General features: G+C 36.5%; 1 protein-coding gene across 2 annotated transcripts in view; it reads right to left on the bottom strand.

Moving 5' to 3' along the window:
* The window catches only part of unc5c (unc-5 netrin receptor C), a 177,266-nt gene that overhangs the window by 48,895 nt on the left and 102,170 nt on the right, over positions 1-26,201 (bottom strand). For both annotated transcript variants that reach the window (XM_015380621.1, XM_015380620.1), the window contains exons 3-4: positions 17,304-17,447; positions 9,083-9,186 (exon numbers count right to left, since the gene is read on the bottom strand). In XM_015380621.1, coding sequence (XP_015236107.1) covers positions 9,083-9,186; positions 17,304-17,447 — 248 coding nt within the window. The remainder of the gene's footprint in view (positions 1-9,082; positions 9,187-17,303; positions 17,448-26,201) is intronic.

The raw sequence follows: 26,201 nt of genomic DNA, 5'->3' as shown, positions 1-26,201 counted from the left end.
CCACGCTCGCTCAAACTTTAAGGAGAAGGCATTTCTGGCATTTTTCCTTCATTTAATTATGAGGGCCCTGGGACACACAGCGTTTGATTATGTGACTGATACATGTGCATTGTCTTATTTAACTGGCTATTAAATTATTGCACTGTTTTCCAGCAGTGAACTTAACACCTCGCTCCATTCATGTTGCTCCACATTTCCTATTTAATTATTGTAAAAAAAAAAAAATCACATTTAAATCAAATAAAGGCTATTTTACACATTTTATAATCCAACATTTTTAATTGACGTTGTGAGCGCATCGGAGCAAAATCCTGCTCTGCACTCCACCATATTTGTTCCACTTCGCTCCACCGCTCAAACCATGCTCCACTCCGCTCACATGCTCTGCTGGCGAAGCACACCATCACTCTCCTTCTTGGTCAAATAGTCCTTACACAGCTTGGAAGTGTATTTGGGGTCATTGTCCAGTTGAAAAACAAATGATGGTCCAACTAAATGCAAACCAGATGGATTAGCATGCCAGATGCTGTGGTAGCCATGCTGGTTCAGTATGCCTTCAATTTTGAATAAATCCCCAACAGTGTCACCAGCAAAGCACCCCCACACCATCACACCTCCTCCGCCATGCTTCACGGTGGGAACCAGGCATGTAGAGTCCATCCTTTTACCTTTTCTGCGTCGCACAAAGGCACAATGGTTGGAACCAAAGATCTCAAATTTGGACTCATCAGACCAAAGCACAGATTTTCACTGGTCTAATGTCCATTCCTTGCGTTCTTTAGCACAAGCAAGTCTCTTCTGCTTGTTGCCTGTCCTTAGCAGTGGTTTCATAGCAGCTGTTTTACCATGAAGGCCTGATATTAAACCTGACAGGGGGCCCCTGTGAAGTGAAAACCATTTCAGGTGACTACCTCTTGAAGCTCATCCAGAGAATGCCAACAGTGTGCAAAGCAGTAATCAAAGCAAAAGGTGACTACTCTGAAGAACCTAGAATATAGGACATATTTTATTTTTATTTTAGTTAAGTATATAATTTCACATGTGTTAATTAATAGTTTTGTTGCCTTCAGTGTGAATCTACAATTTGCATAGTCATAAAAACAAAGAAAACTCTTTGAATTAGAGAGAGATGCATACAGATGGATGGAGAGACAGATTGATTTTTATGTTCTTTATAGCATTTTGTGTAGATTTATCAAAGACAAAAAGCAGGATGAATTTCTACTTTGAAGGGTTGCATTACACTATTTATCACTCTTCAATGTTTTATTAAGTTGTTTTAAAAGGAAACACAAATAAAATCATTCTACAGTTATATGATTTCAATGCAAAGACAATCGGGCAGCCAAAACACAGGACAGAAAAGGTCTAAAAAGTAAGACCATTGATGTTTGGATCCCATGTAGCACATGTAGAATAGCCCACTGATTAGTTTATAGAGCAGAATTCTGTATAATTTAAAAAGTCTTTTCTTGATCACAGAAAGCCTGAATGAATAGACTGCTGGGCAGAAAAGCCTCTTCAGCGTGACATTTTCCAGGTAAAGCTTACCGGAATTTGAAAGCAGAAAGAGAAGTGACTCACAGAGAGAACCAAAACCTCACAAATTTGAGCTTTTATAGGTAATCACAGTCTTCACACCGGAAACCTTTGATGATTGACAGGTGAACACTTTAAGGGCAGTCTTTGGTCAGCTGCCACAGGGATTTAGTCTGGTACCCACTGACACATTATCTCTCCTGGGAAACCTTGGTGAAAATGCACTTAGCTGTGTGTTACTCTTAACATTCCTGGTACCCCTTTGTTATTCGAAAAGACCACATTTTTCCTTGAGAAAAGTGCTTAGCTCTTTATTGGAAATGTCCACTAATGGGCTTGCTTTGGTTTGCTTCCAAATCACCTTTAAGTGAAACTAATCCTAATCAACGAGAATACCAGACATTTATGTACTGCAGGCTGTAAGAAGAGCCGGTGATGGATGTCATTAAAGTGCAGAAACTAGGCTAATTGGAATATACACAAGTTCTATGAAGACACCTCATTCTATAAACCATAGTTTTAGAGTGGCGGCCTAGGGCATTGAACTTGGAATCCTGAGGTTCTGAGCTCAAGCCCCACTCTCACAGACTGCTAATCTGGCTGAGCAAGACCCTTAACCCCCCACTGCTCCCCCCCACGATGGCAGCCCACTGCTCCCCAATGGGATGAGTTAAATTCAAAGGTAAATTTCTCCAATGTAAGATCAATAAAGTTCAATAAAGTTTAACGTCAACTAATTATACTAAATTTACAAAGTTCACAGTCAAGAAGCAGTGAAAGAAATCTTGTCCTGTCTTCTGCAATTGCATGGCAAAAATGGCAAAAACTCAAAAAGACAGCCATAGATAAACCCAGCTTTAGCAGAAAACTGTGTATTATTAACTACTATTTGCAAAAAAAAAGTGGTTGGATAAAGGTGCATTTTAACAGCAGAATTATTAAATGGGCAACTTTAGTGAAACTATCTGTTCTTTAAAAAAATAATATAGTGTGAACTTAGTGTGATTATCTTTGATGATAATAATGAGTCTTAATCCAGATTTATATACATATACATTTTAAAATAGAAATCCTTCAGTAAAATGGTATGGAATTTCTTTAAGAATGATTTTGGCTAAATTATGAGACTGTTTTATATTTTTTGGACCTTAAAGTGATGGAGAAAAGTTTAAATTTAAAACTCTGGTATACAATAAATTGAAGAGAATATATGTATAAAAATCATAAGTCTAAGATTTTTTGTCTCTGAGAGAAAAATTCTGTTTAAATTTTTCTTTTTTTCAAATGAGGAAACTTGAAGAGCAGATCTTTGTTTCTCAGCTTTTTTCTCAGCAAAGCCAGTGGACTTAATCATGGCAGCAAGGCCTGTTCCCCATGGTGCATCAATGACTCGTTACCCGCGATAACACGGCAGGACCCCGGCTGACTGAGGCGATGCCTGAATTAAAATCCTGCTCCTATGGAAACGGGCTTAGCAGCTCTCTGTGCAGCAAAACCTCTGAACTTTCGTCTTTGTTTAAGGGCCGTGAAAAGCACTGTGAAATGGAGATGGGGGTCTTGGCAGAAGAAAAGCCAACATAATGCTACATTCTTTTAGCTGTCCATTTCATGAGGCTGCCACATATTTTTATGTATGAAAAGAGGCCAGCCTTGCTTGTGCAGAGTCCCTTCAGAAGATGATGAAAGAGCTTCTTGGTGGTATTGAAAGAGAGAAAGATTGCACTTATCTGATGGAACCCCACCCAGTTTTAACCTTCATTATAACTAAATGCAGCTCCCTGTTAAACCCCTATAATAGTGAAACGGTGCCCTTTCCTGCCAAATGGCTCCTTCCGCTTTGTTCCTTGAACTGCCTCAACAGTTACATTTTCCTCTCTGTTCCTGATTAAGTACGGATCAAATATTCATGGCTATGGAAACGTGTAACAATGGCTCTCAGAGAGCCTGCTGAGTGAATTTATTCAGACCATACCCGACTGAAACACTATGCTGTTTTAGAAACCTCAGTCTGTATTTCAGTGCACGGAGGCCAAAGTTCCACTGGTAATGGTCACAAGGAGAGCCAAAATAAATGCCGGCTGCTTGTTTTCTTTGTGAGTGTGGGTTACTGTGTGGTGTGTGTTTCAGTATCCATGGACTAGCTGCACTCAGCTAAATGTATGCATCAAAAAACTAAAAAAATATTGGTTAGGATATCTTAGGTTGAACTATGACTTGTTTCCTATTATTCTGTTGGAGAACAGAAACTACTGAACCTGCAGTACTCAGAAAAATCTTTACTTTCAGGAAGGGCAGAATCAGAAAAAGAGATCCATCAAAGAATCACAAATACGTAAATAGAACCATGGGATGTCATTACTTTGGTCAACCATCCTGACGTCTGCTCCTGTAAATCATAGGGAATTTGGGAAGACAAGGAAGGAGGGCTGGAGTTTACCCGATTCAAATGAGTCAGTGTTTTTTTTGTGTGTGTGTTTTTTATAACTAAATTTCACAATATCTATTGATAATAAAGAGTGATATTTATTTTATGCAAATGCATCTGGATATTTTATTTTGTTCTTATATGCATTTCATTGATTTTGTTTAACATCTTTTCTTTAGCTGTACATAGATTCAGCTTTATTTCCTCTGTTTTTGTCAAATTCTCTCCTATATTCTTTTAGCTCTACCATGGCCCTAAAGACCTCCAAGTCCATAAAAGCACTCTGCTTAAAACTTACTGACATATTCATACTTGTATTCACAGTATTTTTCTTTTTTACACATTAAAACAACAGTTTTACCGAGAGTTATACTTCCTAGGAAAGCTTTTTTGGGGGATTGGGGGGTTTGGGGGTTGTACTACACTGGTTTCTCAACTGTCATTTAAGGGGAGGCATACAGTGTATTTATTGTTGTACTTAGCTACAGCTCAGACTGTATGATGAAACAGCAGGGTTTAAATTTTGCAGCTCATGACATCTGTTTATGCTTTGAAGCGATCTGCCTGCTCACACTGTACGACCAAAAACCACACATTGGACTCAGCCCGGTAGAGAGATGCCACATTTCGGACTTGTCTATCTGGAAGAAAACTCAGAGAAGAAGAAATCCCTTGTTTGCATGTACAGGTGGTTGAGGTAAATCGACTCATAGCTCTACTTCAAAAGCACCACCTTCATCAGACCATACGATTCCTGATTGGTAGATGATCGTGTGCATCTAATCACCCATCATTACCCCCTGTGTTCTAAATGGCAGAGGACCCCCGATGAAGCTTAAACTTGGCTCACTCCAAAAACTTCTTGATTGACCGAAAAATCTTCCAAAAAAGGGCAAAAAAAAACCCTACAGTGTATGTCGGAGCTAATAGAAGAGCTTATTTCCAGTTAGATCCATAAGAAATGTTCAGCAAATTATGGAAAACAGCAATTTCTTCTACTACGATCTTCCAAACAGGGGCAACTGTAGTTTTTCTTCTTCAACTTTTAATCTGGATTTTCTATGTCCATGCAGAGGTATAGCAAACAATGGTTGGCAGGCACAAATTATGAAATGAATTTGACTCTGCATTTATAGTAGAATGGATGGAAAAGCAGACAGCATTCAATCCGATTTGTGTATGCTACTCAATCCTTAGTTCACTTCTTTTCATCTGTTTGTCTTCTGCTTGCAGCATTTTGTCAACTATAGTCCGGCACAGCTTTGAAAACAAAAACGACTTTGGCACTTCGGTAGAACTATATACTAAATCACAATTTTATTGGGAACATCAAGGTTTGCAATATTTAATCTTAAAGTCCTGTTTGGAGGTAGTATTTGGGTACATAATATTTTTTAAAAGCCTTGCACACCCAGAAGCATATTTGGCCTCTTAGATTGTCTCCGATTAACCTTGACGCTGACATTATATTAACTTTTAGGTGATCAAATAATCAAGCTAATAAGAAATTCTAATAATGAGAAGCCAGCCAATACGGGAACTGCTTTTTTACTATGGAAATTACTTATGTGAACAGTCACAATTTAAAAGGACAGAAACCAAACAGCTTTTAATTTCTCTTTTTAATTCAGTAAAATACCTATTTGTAACAGCTGACCATCTGAAATCACAATGTACATTCAACCCAAAAGATTTATTTATTTTATAATCATTCTTTTTTTAAGTAATGTACTTAGTTATGACACGTGACATTCACATGACAATGAGCAATCAGCACAAGCGTATGTCGTGCTTGTCCTTTTCATGCACTGCACAATATGCACTTCACATAAAAAAAAAGCGAAAAGTGCTGCGAGAGCAATGCTTTTATAGCCCAGCCACAGGCTGCCCTCCTTCCAGCCTCTCAGTAACTTGCCAAAGGTCTGCAAAGGAACCACTGAGTAAACCAACAGGCCACTGGAGGCTTGACAACATCCCAGTGAATCAAGTCCCGACAAAACCATAACGGCTCTCCTCCTTCTGCGTTCAGCTTCTTTCATCCTCTATATTTTTTGTGTCTTGAGCAGTGAAATATGACAGATCTTTTCCCGTCGTTGCGTCTGCTACATTTTTTTTCTGTAAATTCATGTTTAACCACAGCCTTAGCCCCATCTGCTCCTTTCCAATGCTTCCCTTTCTTTTAGCCTGTGTGAGAAAAGGTCTGACAAACACAGATGAAAAAGCAGCTTTCAGTATTCCTTTTTTCCCCACTAAATCAGCTGGCTCTGGGGTAAAATGGGGATATTACCATGTGAAAGGGATCTTTTAAGCACCAATTTGTATACATAAATGAGGTTTATTACAAAAAGATAGGTTAGCAGTCAGAACACAGATGGAAAAACAATACACATGGTAAAATATAATGTATAATTGTGAGGTGCAAACAAAGAACATATTGTTTTCAAAGTCTTAACCAATTTGTGAAGTTGTTTTTAGCTCCCATAGCTTTATTATGATTACATCAACACAGAGCTGAACAAGTGATTCACATAGAAAAGTTCGAGCCCAAGAATGACACCACTCCAAGCATGTAGTAATTGCAATACTAATGCCACGCCAGTGAGTGGTGCAGTAACTCTATAACAGGAGGAAAGAAGGAAAAAAGAAGAACAGCTGGGTGTAAAGAATAAACACAGGTGTGAGAAAAGAGTGATGACAGGGGAGCAAAATATATTGCTGTATAATTTACAATAAATTAAAATTCGATTCCATTCAGTTTATTTATATAGCACCAATTCACATATGTCATCTCAAGGCTCTTTACAGAGACAATTCAACCAGATCACACAGTCAGATTGGTTCAAAGTTATCTATCTAAGGAAAACCAGCTCATTGACTCAAAGACAATCCCTCACACCAAGCATGCTAGTAGCGACAGTTGAGAGGAAAACCCCCCCTTTAACAGGAAGTAACCTCCAACAGAACCAGGCTCAGTGTGAGCGGCCATCTGCCGAGGCCGACTGGGGTTCAAGGAGACAAAAGCAGAGATTAAAAAAGGCAACTGTCAATCAGCTCCAAAAATATTCTAAAATGATTTGTCTTTTTTCCGAATAATTGCCTAAAAGTTTACTAAAGTTTCTTGTTTAATTCTTCTGTTGTTAATGGATTTAAGTCCAAAGCCTTAGAAAGGGCTTTGTTACCCTTTCCAGAATGACAGTTACTGTCTCCAATATCTTTGAACAGATAAAGTCATCCAGCAGAACCTATATATAGCCTATATGCATTCCAAAGTTTTAAAAGTAAAGAGGAGTTAGTGATCATCAACCCCTGAACTAGGACTGCAGCTAACAAATATTTAATAAATTGATTCATTTGTCTAGATTTTTTTTTTTTATTTATCGATCAGTAATCAGACAGCCAAAGATTCCTTAAAGAAGGCTTTTCACGAAATTAAACCAGGTGAAACTCAAACTTTTCCACATGTGGAATTCTGGATAGAGTGTATTCACTCGAATTTGAATTCCAATTTTTTTTTTTTTTTATCTTCTTAAATACAAAATGTTTTTACAGTCTTGGTATAATTAGCTCTAAGTGGGTTGCTCTGTCAGTAAAAGGCATGTTTTAGAGTCTCTTTACTCCATTAAATGAATAATGATTACTAAATTAGTTGACCATTATTTCAATAATCGATAAATCACGATTAATCTGATTGTTTCAGCCCTGAATTGAACCATCGCTAAAAAACAGATTTTCCCATTAACTCAGAGTATTGCATTGAACAATGCGTTTGATATAACATTTTAAATGCAACAAAGAAAACAATGCTGGGGAGAACTATCAGGAGAATAATTAATTAAGGTGAACCTCTCACTCTCCCAGACCCCTTTGCGTCTGTTTATTTTTTGTAATGGGTCAGTTTAAAAAGGGTGTGAATCCTCTTTGCGTGTTAAACTGCAATTTCTTAACCTGGTTTCTGTGGAATATTTTTAAACCAACAATGTTAAACTGATCGAAAACTTTTGGTTAGGTGGATTAAAGTAAGATAAGTTGTTTTCTAAAAGGAAGGTTATAGTGTAAAGGCCAACAATATTACACACACATACACACACACACACACACACATAAAAATCCCAGAGGCGCATGTTTTTTTTGGACCAACTTTTAACTTAGGAAACATAGATGGACCAAATCCGGACCCAAGAATCAGCAATCACATGTTGGAAAAGGGCAATCCAGACACAGCCATGCATATAGTCTGAAATTACAAGAATCCCAACCAAATTGAGGGCTGGGTTGTACAATGACTGCGAATAACTCGACTTCTGTCCACTCAGCTTGTCAGCACTTTCAGCAGGATAAATTCCTCACAGTTCCACTCACTTAACTCAGCTTTTCCAGGTCAATCAGCCTTCAAGAGTTTAGCACCCTCAACTTCAACCCATCAAAACCACACTTCCACGCTGTATTTTCGTTTTTCCTGCTATCTCGACTGAGCCTTTTCAGAAGGAGCTATTACACTTAAAAGGCTAGGAGGAAATATTAGCGAAACCAAGGCTGCACGGATACACTTATTCTAGAATTGCTCTCAGCAGATAATTTCCTCCCCCCCCCCCAAATTACTGCGACTGGATGGCATTCAGGAAAAAAAATCACAGCACTTAAATAGCCCATGTAGAGTTGGAAAATGTCATCTGTGCACTTTAAGGCGTCACATTTGTTCTGTGTTATTTTAATGAAAAAAAAAGATCTGAAATACATGTGTAAATCATGAAAACACGCAGGCTGGTTTGACTGTTTGTTGTAAATGAACAGATTAAATAACTGAATATATAGCCCTGTTTGTGCTGGGTGTTTTAGCAATCCTTTAAATATAATTTGGAAAACATTACATCAGACATGTTGTTGACTTTTAATCAGAAACTGACCCCAAAAAGTCAGTGAAAATCCTCTTTTCAGAGAAGCCAGTTTACCGGATTTGAGGTGGGAGCTTTCAGCCGAGCTTAGTGCAGGAAATCTCAACTGCTTCCATTTCTCACGTCTATATCAGAACTTTTCCTTTTTTTTCAAATGAAAACTGACATTATTCAAACCTTTTTTTTCAAACACCGTAGCTCAGTAGAAATGCCTTTTGAACCTTACCTCAGCTGCTGGGATCCCTTCAGGTGGGCGACACTGCAGCAACACTTCCTGCTCGAGTAACACTTCCTTCCCCAAGGGTTCCTGATCAAATGTCTTTCTCAGGTCTGCAGGGAAAACATCAACATCAGCATGGATGTTACGCACAATATATGGTACTGACAAGTACATGTAGAGACATTTTCTTTAAATATTGTTGGAAAATAAATGCTGAGTTGGGTAAAAAACATTTGTTAACACCTATAAATAATGCACCTTACATCTTAGTCTCTGTTTAGGCAATAGGAGACAGGCTATGAGTAAGATATACCAAGAGTAGGGATTTACTCTACCAAAACTGACACTTTAAAGTGTAAACAGGAGGCAAAAACAGTTTGTAAGATGCATTTAGGCATGAGAAATCCAGAAGTTTAAAAATGAAGTGGCAAAAAATGTCACCAAAAAAAAAATTATCTTCCAATTATTTCCTCAGGACAGCTTTTGCTGTGACAGGGCTTTTGTGATGCTACTGTACATCACAACAATGGTGCTTGATGTGTCACAATACGGGTGTTGAGACAGTCTTGACTAACCCAAAACTGTTTATAGCGAGAAGCAAGACAGGAAGAAAATGTCAGGGCCTCAGCAACAGGCTTGGGCTCTGCAAGCATAGGATTAAATATTTTAAGCTGCTGCAATAGTAAGCACTTGGAAGAACATTTTGGGTGCAACTTTTTCTGGCCTGCGCATGCATTCGTTAGGCCAGTAGCACTGATCTTACATAACTGCGAGAAGCCTTTTCTCAATGTTTCCTCACTCTTTCTGGCATCTTATTAAAATACCTTAAACTATAAAGGAAAAAAGAAGAAATATAGCACAAAAATTGAAATTTTGCATGGGAGGAATACGGTACATTGGGTTATATTCCCCCATGCACCGCTTCCTCCTTTTGGCACCTTCCTTTTGACTATTATGCTGATGTAACAGGGACATTTCTCCACCGTGAGATCAATAAGTCAATTAATCAATCAATGGAAACAGACACCATCTACAAGTGAAGTTAACAAAAAAATAAGATTTTGTTGTATTTGTTGCATGCATGAAGGCTTCACAGTTGTATAGAAGTTAGTATAGTTTAGTGTTTTAGTGTATGTTTTGTTTACTCTTGATCAAACAATCGGATGCTTTTAATATCTGGATCTTAATATTTTTATCAATGCTATCGATCAAACAATGCTTTTAAGCTTTATTTTCTTTTTCTATTTTAATCATTTCAAATTAAAATCCTTAAGGAACAGTCTTTTAGAACTGTCAGATGTGTTTATTAACTTACACATCTCAATCAAATTGCCGAACCATCACAAAAGCTTTCCTAATGAGCTAATATTTGACTCAGGTTTGTTTAAGCAATGACAGGATCTAAAAGTTGCAGGACAATTGCCCTCGAGGACCAGAGTATGAGACTGACCACTTTTCAATCTCTGTGATTCTTTGCAAATTTTGGATCATTTTTTGTAGAGATGTACCATATAAATAAATCTGCCTTATTGTGCTTTAATCTTGGGTCTTAAGACTTTTTCACAAGGACCTACTGTAATACCACTCTACTTTGTACTGTCGCCTAATAAGATGATAAATAATTTAGTTATAATTAGTACTGCGCTGAATCTTGCAAATGTCATATCATTGCATTATTGCTATATGCAGTGCGCCTATTGTGGAGAAATGCTTGGACTGCAAAAAGCCTTAGCTAATTATTTGGGTACCAGTAAGTTTGTTTATGCCTGTGTTCATATGGTGTCAGTTGTTATCTATGGAAATGAAAAAAAGTTAAAGAGGATGTTAAAACGCTACGGCTAGGTTGTTTTAATGCTGATTTATCAAATATCTTCCAGAAGCTGCCTTTTCAATTCAACTTAATTGCTTAGATGTAAACATAATGTTTTATTTTTATCATTATTCACAAGTCGTATGGACATAAGAGATTTCAACCATGTTTTTGCACATCACATTTTTTCAGTGAAAGCAGATCCAGCCATGTGAGGTAGGTAGACACTAGCCCATGAACAAAATAACTAGCATCACTGGTGGAAAGTAACAAAGTCCATACACTTGATTGTTGTACTTAATTACTAGAGTGATTTTTGGGGGTGTACTTCTAACTTTTACTACTTCAAAGTCGAATATTGTACTTTTTTTGCTACACTCCACTTCTAGGAAGCTGCTAGTTACTCATTCTTTTTGGCTCAGCTTACATGTGTAGCTTTGTAATCTGCTCTCGCTGTTTTCTTTCTGAAATACAATTTCAACATGGAAGATACTATACCTTAGGACTGAATTTGGACACCACTGTTTTAGAGATTTGCATTACATTTCATAACTGTGAGAAACTCAGGGCAAATGTTATTTGTAGTTTAAACATTTTATTAAGGAGTTAGTTGTTACCATGTGACCGAGTTGTTTAGTAGGATGAGTTCTCAAAGTTGTAGTTTCTTTGTGTTAATAGATTCAACCTTAAACCTCTATTCTATGGTGAAAATGTGAGGAAAATCAAGACTCTCCTGTTTTCCTTTTTGTTTGTTTTTACATAAGAAATAATCAAAATAGCCGTCCTTATTTTTTGTCCCATTTTTAATGCTGACGTTCATTACAGGTCATGTAGAATTTGTAGCAGGTGGTTTTATGCATCAATACATCAGGGGATTTCTGAAAGTTACAAGGTTCTTTAAAATTACTCTGAAAATTATACACAAATATACTGATATAAGAAAATTTTATTTGTACTTTTGAATACTTAATTTAAATGTGTGTACTTTTGAATACTTATGTATTTTCAAAAGTGAGTACTTTAATACTTCAACTTGAGTAGATTTTTGACAGAGTAAATTTTACTTAGTGAAGTAAGATTTGACTATTAGTATAAATGCGTACTCAAGTACTGCTGTTGAGTACTTTGTCAACCAGTGATTAGCATTACCTTGACTTCAAAAAATTGTATGTATTTTTGTGATCAACGACTCTATTTTAGAGATCTGTACAATGTTAGAATAACAGGATTCAGAGCACATTCAAAAAATAGATCTAACTTATGCTGAAATACTGCATGCTTACAAATCCATTTGTTACCTTTTTTGACATAAAAATAATAAAATTTGTTTATTATAGGTTCCTACAGTATATCTAACTGAAGCATTTTACAATAAACAGTTAAAAAAGTCATATATACTGTAGATTAACTAAACTAGATTAAACAACCTTATTCTAAAATAGCATAAATTCCTTTCATCTTCTCATAATGCAATGAAACATTGTCTTTTGACATAAAGTCACAATTACATGTCTAAGATTGCTCTAAATATGATGCTATATTTTCCAATTTGAATTTATAAGAAACTAAAAGCTCAAAACAGGAAGCAGTGATGCCAACTGAATATATATATATATATATATATATATATATATATATATATAGGAGGCTTTGTGGTCTAGACATCTATGCAAACTGCACATAAACCTTTTAGCTCTGAAAGCGTTAAGCTTGTAAAGGGATACATTATCCATATCTATTATGGAAAAGAAATGTTCTGCAGTGTCTTGGGAGAGTGTGAATGAATATAGAAGACAGATAAAGTCAATGCACCTATTGAACATTTTGAAAGATATTTTGAACTACTACTTTACTTATTACTACTACTTTACTTATTATTTTAGTTTAATCATAATAAATGAAGGTACATTATATTACAATACAGTAACTTTTTGCTGTTATTCTTCCTCCCTAAAACACCACATTATGTTTTTTTCATACAGCACAGGATTATAGAAGCCCCAAAGGCAGCAAAACATACATATAGTTATTCTGAGGTTCACAACACACTCAATGGGAGTCCTTGTCCTTGTTCCAGTTCAGCTTAAGCATGCCTTCAGGGGAATATGCTCTGATTCCAAACATTATTGTGAGTTTTTAAAAGCTTAAAGAGTGAATGATAAATTGAAATGTTTTATCTCTTTTTTTTGTGCAAAACACAAGAAAAAGGAATAACAAGACACACATTCTCTTTTAAAGAAGGTTTAAGGAATTTTATCCAAGGACAGATGCATCATTTGTTCTTGTCTAAGACACACAGAGGAAAGAAGGAAGGAAAACAACATGCAGAAAAGGCTATTAAGGTTTGTGTTATAAAAGTTATTCTGCTAAATCAGAGCAACAGCACAAAGATTGATTCCTGCTCAAACTGCCTCTGAAAGACAGAAGATTACACAGACACGATGTGACAGGTGAGGAGGCAACAGTCACACATTCTAGATGATACATTTAGATTTACTGCATATGCACCAGAGCAAAATCTAATAAATCAAAATTTGATTTCTTCACATAAACACATTACGGCATATGGGAGTCTTCATGGTAGCTCAGTGTGCAGTGATTCGGCTGGCACTGAGCGGTTTAAAGTAAACCCTAAAAGCTGGCAGCCAATTACTGGTGATAAGGTCCCAAGAGAGCCTAAATTTAGACCAAGCATATTTCTTAGTAAAAGATGAAGCACAAGTACAAGAATCAGGCAGGAAAATATTTTTTGTTTTGCACAAAATGCTTAATTAAACAACAAATAAAAGCAAACTGAAATGGGCCTTTCAAAAGTATTCATACCCTGCATCTCTTCCCATTTTGTCACATCAAACCCGATGACAGTTCAGTCTTTTACGACCGCTTCACAGGTTGTCCTTCAGGATTGCCCATAATCAAGTCCATCCTTCCATTGACTATCAGAAGCATCCCTGTTTCTGCTAAATATAAACATCCACAACAGCACAATGCTGCCACCACTATTTTCCACTGAAAGGAATATAATTTTGGCCCGATTTGCAATGTTAGTCTGGGCTAATTGAACCAATTAATTACCTTAATTACGACGTGTATTTGTGGAATGTAGTTTTGTGGAAAACTAACTGGGATATCATTTTATTTTTGTCTTTCTTATGTCTTACTTTTTAACCACTCTTTTGTAAAGACCAGATTAGCTGATTTTTCAGACAAAGTTTTTTTTCTGATATTATCGTCATGGCTAAAAAAGCTCTCCTAAACCTGATCTGACAGTACGATCCTCCATGTTGTGCTCATGTGCAGTCGAATGTATATTTTTAAATAATGACTTGAACGGTGTCCGACACTCGACATAAACACAGTCAAAACTTTATCCATGATTTTTTTTTCCCTTCTGTGTCTGGTTTGTGCCTTAGAGCACTTTCTCCACTAAACTAAATGTAACCACTCACAGATGTGCATTTACTACCTATATGACTTCTGTTTGCAATTGCTTGCTCTGAAATGTGTTTTTCTCTATAAAGTCTGAAAATTACGCATCTTTTTTCTGCCAATTTCTAATTATCGCTGCTTTGTTTTGGTGTATCACGTAAAATTCCGATAAGATATACTAAAAAATATATGATTGCTAATTTTTTTAAATGTATAAAAGATCTAGGAGGTATGGGTATAATATGCAAGATCCTATAAAAAGTTTATATATTTGTTTCCATGTGGATTTTAGTAATTTCTCCAGTTTGTGGCCCAATGATTTGCTGTATAATTGGCTGCGTCTGCATTCCTGTGGGAATCGCATCGTTATTCGGCTCTGAACACATTTCGACCTCACAGCCCCACAGAAAGAGAGACATATGACTAGCATTACCTTAAGTGGAAGTGTTTAGCTACCAGTCTTGCAAAATTACACCAACTTCACACTTCAGACGTGGTCTCCTCTCCCACTAAGAAAACCATTATCCGCAAGAACGAGTCTAGATTAGGAGTGACACCGAACAAATTCAACATCTGAATCTAATTCAGGAAGAAAATGCTGGTCATCAGGTTGAAAATTACAAACCAGCAAACAAGAAAGAAAGAAAAAAAGAAATGGATTTATGCAGATTTTGATTGTTTTTTGTTAATCTAATTACATTTTCATTAAAAAAAATTCTTGCAACCCAAAACTAGAGACCAATTAAAGGATCTTATTAATGCTAAATGAAAAAAAACCCAAAAAGTAATCAGAAGAACTTTTTTACACTCCATTCCTCCTAATCCTTTTTACTGCATTAGCCTGTTTGCAGGACTAAAAGCTCTGTCTTCAACATGGCAGCCTCTTTGCACAGCAGCACTTGCTCTGACTCATGATCTGATTAAACTGCATATGTTTAGATGATGGGAGAGTAGAGGAAAACAACCCCAGTTTCCATTAGCCTAACGGGATGGAGTCTGGCTCTAACAAGAAGCCCGCCCGAAGAGAAAGCCCACTAGAGGAGCTAATCCATCCAGCAGTAGCTAATGGGAGGGGAAGAGGGGTCCATTGTGATTTGAGGGATAGGTTAGTGCTGGCAGGCCGCTCATCACGGGTGATTATAGGAGGTGGAGCAGCGGGAACGAGCTCGGTGGGAGACTGGGAAGCGTTATTCTCAATTCGCCAGGCTAGTGTTATGGAAGCGGTAATAAGGGCTGCTGGTGCTTGAAAGAAAGAAAATGCAACAAATTTAGGAGGAAACTGTGAGGGAAATGAAGGTAAACAGCAGGTGAGAGACACATAGCAGGTATATGACAATTTAAAGATGAAGAAAAGAATTCAAAAGGTTCAAATTGAGAGAGACATGCAAAAATATGCTAAAAGAGTTTAAATCAGCGGATTTAGGTGAAAACCACAGATGTTGTCTTTACTGTGCCATCTGTTCCAACATGGTGAAGATGAATTTACTTTTACAGCTGAATTGATCTGTAAGCTAAATGTTACATTACCATAACTATAGTAAAACTATGGTTGTCAAGAAGGCTAAAGAAGGTCCTGAATTGATAAAAAAAAAGAAAAAGAAAAAAGACTTTAAGTCCATACATTATAATTTATATCAATGTAAAAAGGTCACTAAATTCTGTCCAATTACATCAGAATTTTTCATACCTTGAAAACATTAGCCAATCAGAAACAATCAGAAAATCAGAAACATGTCTGTGATGTGTGTCTTTTTAGATTCTTTTCTGATTGTTCTGTCTAATACAAACAAAAAACCCAAATCTAGAGAGAATATGATAAACCAGCCGTATTAAGATCAGAGAATGCAACTGTTGTCTTTTTGACCAACTGACCTTCATTGATTGGCGGTAGGTGGAATTAAAGAAACCTTTTAGTTGCAGTGAGCGTGCTACTAGACAAGAAGCGTTAATATACCTATTGGCTATCAAATTTTAAAGGTGACTTTAACAAAAAAAAAAAATAAGAATGTTTAGGATAAAATTCACTGAAGCAAATGTCAGCCCTGATTTAACCCTGTAGCAACTGTGTAAAAGAAAGATAAGTTGTTTTTTTAAGGTTTAGAAACGTCTTTAAAACTAAAGGAGTCCAAAACTTAACTTTAGCCTACAATCACTGTGAAATGGACTGAGTGAAGGATTTTGCTAATGATCATTTTTGGTGTCTTTTTGCCACAAAGTTGAACTGGGTCGGTATCACTGAGTGAAAAAAGGCTTAAAGGCTTGGACCCCCCGCCCATGTGTCAAATTAAGCATAAGTCCTTTTGGCCAATAGTAGAGGAGGGAGCAAACCTCTGCAGGAAATGTCATACATCCATATAATGATTGACAGATAGTTGGGAAGCACAACATTCTTGCCACTACTACAAGAGTATCTGCCTTCAGGTGGCATTTTGACGACAATGCGTGAACATTTGTGTTACGTAATATTTGTTGTGTTGCAAAAAAAGGCTGCCTTGATGTCACAACTCTGCTCAGCAGAAACTCTGTTTACTGCATTGTTGTCTTCTGGGGTTTCATTACTTCTCAGATTCTCACTAGAATATCCTTTGGGGAATTTCTTAAATGAGCATAAACTTTGGGGCAGGCGCAGAATGTTTCTCATCAGCTGAAAAAAAAAATGCGTTAAGGGAGGAGGACAAACACAGTTGGGGAACAAATGAGCGCCATGTTAGAGGAGAAAAGGGGGGACGCCATACAGATCTTCTACTGTGTATAACAACTGCTTTGATTCTGTGCCCCTTTGCTCAGCTTCTCCACTGTTACACTGGGTGAAAGAAACCAATTCAGATTCTCTCAACTTTCTGTTGAAGTCAAAGTAAAATAACAGCAAAAGCTTTTTCTTTTTTTTTTTACAACAGCTTGTGAGACCTTAACAGCCTGGCAGGCTCAAGACTTTGTTTAGAGATGAATGCAAAAAAAGAAGGCGTAGATAATAACAGATAAACTCACAGGCGATTCGCACGTGAGCTTTGCGGCTCTTGGTGGTCCCAGCGGAGCTCCAGGCCACACACTGACACCAGAAGTCCTCCGGCCCAAACAACTCCTCCACCTGCTGCCGGGTGATCTCTATGCTGGCCTCTCTCACCACCAGACCTGTGGAGATAACAGAGCAGGTTTAAAAATTTAAAAAAAACAAGATGACTCTTACTCAAAAAGATTAATTTAAAAAAAACTACAAATCAGTTGGCATCAAACACAACCCTCTGAGACGAGTTTGTTTTTTTTAGGGTCAATCTGGGATGATTAGACCAGCCTGGGCAATGAGAGGTCTGGGCCCAGCGGGGCTGGTTTCTCGACGTTACAGCTAACACAATCCTGTTTGCTAACTCCACTGATTAAGGCTCATTTGGATGCCAGGACCCAAACAAACAAACCGTCTCCAGAACAGACGCCTATTCCCACTGCAGCCACTCTACAGAGGACCGTGCTGTTTCCACAGTCTGCGTACATCTGTGTTTGCATATATATTTATGTCAGCCTATGCATGACAGCAACATTCATAAAGAATATTGATGCTTTTCATCCTTAATGAATCATCTATTTAAGGCTTAGTGGTGTATTAAGGAAACCTGCACTCCTTTTGCACTGCTTATTAGCTTCAGCAGAGCTAAAATTGCCTGTATGTGAACTGAAGCTCGTATTAAATAAGCAACAACGGTTCTGCTGATTTTTTTTTTTATAAATAACACTTTCACTAAAATTTTGTGCGCTCCTCGGCCCCTGGACATACTGCTACATATTAAGTTTAGATATGAAAGCTGAGCAACAGGATGGAAATAAGTTGATGTAATTTTTCTGAAACGGTTTTGCACATGCTCAGCTTTGAGGTAAAGCTGTACTGTGACATTCTGATCTTTTCCAGTTACAGCTGGAACACTTTTCTTCTTTACATTACATTATCCTAAGTCTGAACCATAATCATTATTGATGGTATAATAATGATAAAAAGACCCTATTAAGAAGCAATGGATTCAATATTCCTTTAATTTTGTGGATCACTTGCTCCACTAAAGGGTTCCTTGTTAGGTGACAAAATGAGAAAAAAAACACCATTTGCTTCTGTTGTAGCAAACCTAATTCAAACCCTGCTGAGTAGTGGAACATACTGCTGCGATGTGCATTGCCTTTAAAGTATTCTTTCCACTGAGAGACTTATTGCGTTTTTGTGGATGTCAAAAATACATAGAAGTATTGCAAAAAGTTGCCTTTGGCATTAGAGCATCAGAAAGGAAGACATAAAATTTCTCTTTTACACTTTTTGAAAGCAAGACTCAACAGACAAACGTGGCTTTTTTGAGAATGGCTAGATTCTATAGTGTCTTAAATGCCATAGTTTAACGTTTTTGTTAGTTTTTCTGACTTATTTAATGAGAGCTATGCTTCAAAACTAGCATGATGTAAACAACATAATCTTTTAGAATTATTATAACTACGGTATAGTGTTTGTTAGGAGAAAACTGGCTTATATCAAGGTATGCATTTATCATACTGTGATGTTAAAGCTACCTTTAGCTGTATGCAATATTTGAAACATACAAACAAATAAAACTACAATATTGCTGATCAGCACCATAAGAGTTGCTTTTTTAGAACATCAACTTCAACACTGAAAACTTCCGACACTATGGGATCCAGGGGGACAACTACTAATGGTTACTTATGCAAGACTTGATTTAGTCTGAAACAGGGTCAGAAAAAGGCCTGAATCTTAATTAAGATGCGTTCTGGCTTGGACTTTGAAAAACAAACTGGATTGGCTATAAGCTTAGTGACCAGGCTAACTAGGTAACTATCTGCAAGCTGATGAGACTTTGGTTCTGCATTTGTCCTTTCATACCATAAATTACACTAAACAACATGAAGTATACAATTTCTTAAATATGCAATAAGTGTTAACATTTTCCCTAGTGACTGAGGATGGAAAACAAAATTTAATTATGTTTCAGCCAAACATCAACTTCCAGTGGATACTACTTTTTTTCTATTTGATGATCAAAAATGGTCTATTGAAGCATTTAGATCTAGATTTAAAGCAGGCAAAACTAACCTGGTCGAATTAAAAATAAATTAAAATATGCATAACGTCGACAGAAAATCTGTAAACAGGTAAAACATGCCAGAAAATGATAATCAGCCATCAAAGGCAGCTTCTAAGATGTTTAAACAGCTGGTTCAGGAGAATTGACAAAGTTTTGTCATCACATGTAGGGTTGAGATGCTGTTAAAGATTTTAGCTACTAAGCTGAGAGGGTCCGAGAATTGATTTCTGCCTGAAACTATACAACACATTAAATCCAGAATAGCTGTGCAGTTGCCAGGTCTTAATATAAACATACCTATAAGGTACAGTAAGGTACTATAAAGAGTTAAATTTAAACAATACTGGTTTTTGTACTAAGCCTGATTTATAAAGAAATATACATATTAATTTCATGATCTCTGTCTTAAAGGTTAATTTGATAGTTTCTAAAAAAATTTATAAAATTAGCTGGATGACTAATTTTGACTTCTCTTTGAAATGATTTCCTTCCTTTCACTTGAGAGAGGCTTTCAACCAACAACACATATCGATGCCAAAGATATAATCTCACCGGATTTTAAGCACCTTTTAGGTCTTTTCAATAACACTTACCTGAAACTAAAGTTTAAGGTTCCCATAAAAAATAAAATAAAATAAAAAGAATCATGGAGTTTTTGTTTTTACTTTCCTGCAAATTAAATGTGTTCATGTCACTGGTTATGATACAGATCTATTTTATTCAAGCAATCGCAGCAGAAGCTGATTTTTATTCATAGAATCTCTTTTTTGGCACTGAACTGGTGTAATACATTATAGGCTTATCTGTGTCCCTATTTGCATCAATTCTCTAATTTAACATTTTAATATAATTGAATTCATAACTGACTTGTTTGATGCAAACTCAAACAAGAGGGGCTGATATGGGACAAATTGAAAATCTATATTCAGAGAAAAGGAAGATTAATGTTATTTAAAAATCACATTACACTTTGCATCTGCTTTAACCATACAGATTTTAATAGATATAAAGGAAAAAGGCTCTATTTAATTAACTTCAGTGGCTTAAACACAGATATTATTAAATACAAATAAGTCATTTTCATTTCCTTAACACAACCTATAAAGTTTAGAGCAAAGAAAAAATAACATGCAAGTGTAAGTAGCATTAGCAATATCAGTTAAATATGTTACCTCTGAGTTACATGCATTGGGAGTGGATGTTCGTACCATTTTATTTCAGGTTCAGTGCATTAACACAGCGTCCTTGTTCCAGCAGACATACACCAGGCACACTGAGATCCAACGCACCAGCTTAGCCCTCATGTAAAATTTAAGCAATGCCCGACAGCAGCAATGTCTAGTGTGTCACCATTTTCTTTTTGCATATTTCCACACATGTGTGCCACTCTAAGGAAGAAGTACTGTTGCATGCTAATGTGTCTGCCTGAGAGGATGTTTTGTTAGTTTGATGATGTCAAGGATGGATGTTGTGCAGTTGGAGCGAAACATCAACAGCAGTGAAAACAATTGTACTCCCAACGTATTCAGAATGTGCACAGGGAGAAGTCATCTTTTAGTCTTTGTAGTTTTATATTCAGCATTTATGGTGATGAGTGACATGTCTGCTTTTTTGTTTCTTTTTTTGCAGGGGAGTATAAGATCTGTATTTTAAAAGAATGACTTAAATCATCATGGTGATCAAGCACCATGTCTATATTACATTTTATTATTTAAACTAAAGAAAAGCTTTTAAAAAATAGTTCAGCCTCACAGATTTATGCTCTTTTTGTGTTTTTCTTGCATTTAAATGTTTGAGATTATCAAACAAATACAAATATACAAATACACAATGTTGTTTTAAAATGCAGGAATCTAGTAGCATGACCTGCAGAGGCAACCTATTTTCTAGTAGTTTGTCTTAAAACTGTTTGAGCTTGCACCAATCTAACCATCTTTTCAAAGAAAAATTAAGATAAAAACAAAATCTCTACGACTTAGAAAATGCCTTCATAATGGGCGTTGTCAGCATCATATCATAATAAAAGAGAAAAAAAAGAAACAGGAAATACAGTTTTAAAAAAACACCCCTTTTTAATGAAACCAATTTGCAATAAAAGTTTGTGTGATCATAAAAGTTCAGAAGCTGAAACATGGTAGTTTTCAGACAAGTGATCATTACAGTAATCTGTGGAGCAGCGGATGCCGTACAGAGGTGACGAGAATGTGTCTCCCCTGTGTCAGGAGAACACATTTTGTTGCTGGTTAAAATCTCATTCTACCAGCTTCTTGACTGAATAAAATACAATTTAATTCTACAAGTGCCTAAGTTATGATTAATTTTGGCTAGGGCTGCCACTAATGATTGTTTTGTACATCGATTAATCTGTTGATAATTTTTTCGATTAATAATCAGATAGCCAAAGGTTCCTTAAAGCAAACTTTTCACAAAAGGAAACCAGGTGAAACAAAAACTTTTCCACTTCAGGCGTTTTGGATAGAACATACTGACAGACTAAAAAGTTTTTTTACATATTTTTTTTTACAATTTTTATATAACTAGAGTACTTCTCTGAGTGGGTTCCTCTTTCAGCTAAAGGCATTTTTTTTAGAGTCTCTACACTCCAGTTAACGATTAATCTATTAGTAAACTACTTGACAATTATTTCAATAATCGTTTAATTATGATGAATCAGATTAATTGTGTTAGTCCTAATTTTGGTCATGACTTTATTCAGTCTTATATTTATAAGTCTTATTACTTATAAAGTTTAGCAAGTGGTTCATACAATGAAATCCACCAACTCAAAGGGTTTTTACTTCTCCAAAAAAGTAAACATAACTCTTCTTCAACTACTAGTTGATTAGATTTAAGTGACAGTTAACAATGCAAGGGAACCAGAATCTGTGAGGGAAATAAGAATAGGGTCGGAAAATATGAGAACTCCTTTTTATCGCAAGTTCTTCACAAATTTTATCAGGTTTTCATCAAGATCATCAAGATACAGTATCATCCAGTCTTTTGATGTAACAATTTCACAGAGAAAAAGTTTTGGAAATCCTCCAAGAAATGAGCTCTAAAACTGTATCTTAGTAAATTCTAAACAATACCTGTTTGTTTGCCGATTTATTAACTGCCTTTACTACCATTCATATTTCAGACATAAGTCCTAAATAATATTCCTGCTTTTATTTCTCCCCTTTAATCTGCCTTGCTACTGACAGTTTTTCCCCATGGAGATAATTCAAGAATCATCTCCTAAATTCCACAAAATATTTAATAAAATGTTATGCAAGTGTGCAGGAGAATGAAGTCTGTAAAAGAGGGTTCTTTGCACAGACAAAGATCAAGTAAGACATCAGAGACTCCCTTCATTTAAAAAACTTGATCTGATATGAATCAGCATGGATTTGAAAAGTCTGGAAGATTTTCCTGCTGATAGATTGGGGCAGGCTGGGTTAACCAAACCAAATATTTAGAAGGCTGCACTACAACAGGTGGCCATCTGAGGGTCATATGACAACAATGGAGGATAGCCTATGAGACATTACACCATTAAACTTTTAGTTTGCTTACTTTGAAGCCATTACAACACCCACATCTTTAATTTAGACTTTTGCTTAACTTCAATTTCTTATTTATCTAAAGAAGTTGTAATATTCAAATCAATGAGGTTATTAAAGAAAAAATTTTTTTAATGTGGTTCTTGTAGACCTTTGGTGCAAAAAAGAAATGTTGATCACATAGTACATCTATATACAAATAAAGATTGATTAAACTAGTGAACATGTAAGGCAGCAGTATGTAATGTGATTTTTTGAGTGAATCAATGCAATTAGAATGAAACAAAGACAAAACAAGATTAAAATGTTACTCTAGTCATGAGCTGATTATTTTATTATAAATAATACCTTTGCTGAATCATGCATAAAATAAGTTAACACCATTCTAGTTAAGGCTGTGCTGATTATTTACACGTAATCTTTAATTCACTTTAAAGTATATATCAAGAATAGCTCAACAGTTTGGGTGGTCTGTTTAGGCTGCCATGCCTGCTGCTGCACTCTTCATCTCACTCCTTGTAGATGCCTGCGGCTGCCATTCTGCTTATTGTCTTTAGTCCTGTCTCTTGCACTAGAGGTCAGAGGAATTCTCCTAACTTCCTGACGGGTGGAGGACCTTTTCAGTGAGTAGAGATGTACTCATCACATAATGACATGCTAAGTATCATGACCATGGAGTGTTATTGCCTTATTGGCTTATAAAGGTTTCTTTAAGCATTTACCCATGAATTATCGGACTGAAACGTGGGGAAAAAATTACAGCTCGGTTTTACTAGCCGCACCCAGACCTGAGTACTGCCAGACCTGTAGAACCAAGAGGCCATTTAAATGGAACCTGTCTGAGAAAGCAATGGGACTGAAAGATCTAGAAAACAAACATATAATGTGTAAACGTAAAAGAAATTTGGGAAATTAACTTAGACATTTGTAAGCCTTAGGGAAACACATGAAAACACATGATAATCATCCAGAACTCGTGAAAACATAAAATAGTGAGGAACTTTTTAGAGAGTGTGTGATCTGCTAAAAAAAAGTTAATTGAAGTAGAACTGCATCTAAGCTGTGCAGGCCTCCCTTGCTGTAGTTAAGCTCAGTATTTATAACTAAACAAGAAGAAGGAGGCTGGGACAAGGTGCCATCTATGAGAGAGTTGGAAACCCAGAACCACAGCTGACTGAAAAGAACACAGTAGGCCTTTGCACATTTACCAGATAATCCATTGCTCCATGAGACAAAAGTTGAAATTTTAAAGCTGCATTTTAAGTTACATCTGACCTAAAACTAAGACAGCGTTAAAGAAAAAAGACCATCATGCAACATGTTGGAACATGCTGGAAGTGCAATGGATAGCAGCTGCTATACCATAATGTCCAGGAACTGAAAAAAACTCATGGTACCATGAATTCTGCTTCTCTATCAGAGAAAGGTGACAAAAACATATAAAGCACAACAGCAACTCCACCTGGAATGGCTTAAACAAGTTAAGGTTTTTATGTTCCAAGCTCTACAAGTAAATCTGACTGAGATGTGTTTCTAGCTGTTGCAAAACAGAGCCAAACAACCAGTTACTGGATTTAGGAACTAATCGCCAAATGCCGGGAAGGTTTGTTTCCTATGATTATCTTTGCTTTTAAATGTTTCTAAGACATAAAAACCCCAAAACAATCAAAAAAACTAAATCCTATGAGTTGAACACCTTCAAACAGCACTGTAACTCCAATAACATCCGGAGTGGATGTCATGTATCACTGCAAGTAAGACAACTACAGAACATAGCATTAAATGTAGAATCATGAGGGCCAAAGTGAGTGAACCCTATCAGGCGTAATGATGATGGACTGTTTGATACAACTATGGCCATCAGCCTCCAGTCATAGCTGGCTCACCCAGGGCACTGTATTTAAAATGATTCACTATCAAAGTGGTTATAAATGTGGGCTAGCCTCATTCCTTGATGTTAGCACTGGCTAACATTATTGATCTGACCAGATAGGAAATGGGGGAAGCGTCTGTCACTGAAGATGAGCAGAAGCAGGAGGGAGGAGTAAGTGTGCTGATTATCGGTCCAGATGAAGAGGGCTCCTGTTTGATCATCCACCTCATTTCTCAGAGGAAGTGACAAGGCGTCTCCTGTGTATGTTAAACGAGCTGCTTGAAATTAATTTACCGCTCATTTGCTCGGATCAATGCTCGTTTTGCTCAAAAGAGACTAAAACCTGCTCTCAGCAACAGGAGGGAAACGTTACAACAGTCACTAAACAAAACTGGGACAATCAAAAATGTCAAGAGCAAAGTGGAAGATAAAACTACATTTAGGGAAAGAAACATCCCATTTTCTTTTTTTTTTTTGTCACGTAAGGCAGGAATAGTAAAGTTTCGACCTTTTAAACCTTTATTGCATTTATTAAAAGTACTTCAAATGTTGTCTAACAGAATGTTGGAATATGTTTTCATTAGAGCCCTCTATAGGTGGCCCATTTCAGACATTATTTTTTCTAGTAATCTCTCTGTTGATTTGCAGGTCCACTTGGACTTATTCTCATGCTAAAGAATAAATCCCTTATTTTCCCCTCAGATTTCTCATAGACATCCAAAGGGATCAAACAAGGTTAGTATTTGAAACTGATTATAACGTTATCTGCTTCAACTAATGCATCAAAGAAAAAATAACCCCAGAGCATGATACTGCCATCACCATGCTTCACTGTAGATTAAACTAATCTTTTTTCTTTAAGAGGCATCATTTTATGCCAAACAAATCTCTCTAAAACCTGGCACAAAAGTTTAAAATGAGTTGTATTACATTTCCCCCAAGGCTCTTTGAGACTTTAGCCTGGCCTGGATGGCAACTTGCAAACTGATTTCTTAGTCCACATAGATGGAGAATGCAGGAAACTGTTCACACATGTGTAACACAAGCAGTGCTTTTCAGAGACTTCCATAGCAATTTCAGAGTTGCTTCTGAATTCTTGGCAGCCACTCTTACTATGGATTTTGTATAACCTTTTACTGACTTTTGTCTTTGTACTCTTGGATCCTTGGTAACCTCTCTGAAAACATTGGCTTTGGAGGATGTAAATGAGTAAATGCCATGAAATCCAGCAAAGATGAGTATAACTTTGAAGGACGGTTTCATCTTTTGAAGACTAAAAACTTAAATGCAAGGAAAACATGCAACAATACGAAGCATTAGATTAAGGTGTGAATACAAGTGCAGCCAACTTATCGCTTTAGTCTTGCTTTTAACGTTTTCTCCCCACTTAGAT

This window comes from Cyprinodon variegatus, unplaced genomic scaffold (genome assembly GCF_000732505.1).
Source record: "Cyprinodon variegatus isolate N-32 unplaced genomic scaffold, C_variegatus-1.0 Scaffold218, whole genome shotgun sequence".
Lineage (NCBI taxonomy): Eukaryota > Metazoa > Chordata > Actinopteri > Cyprinodontiformes > Cyprinodontidae > Cyprinodon > Cyprinodon variegatus.
The sequence above is the reverse complement of the archived record's forward strand: the minus strand, read 5'-3'. Positions and strand labels throughout refer to the sequence as shown.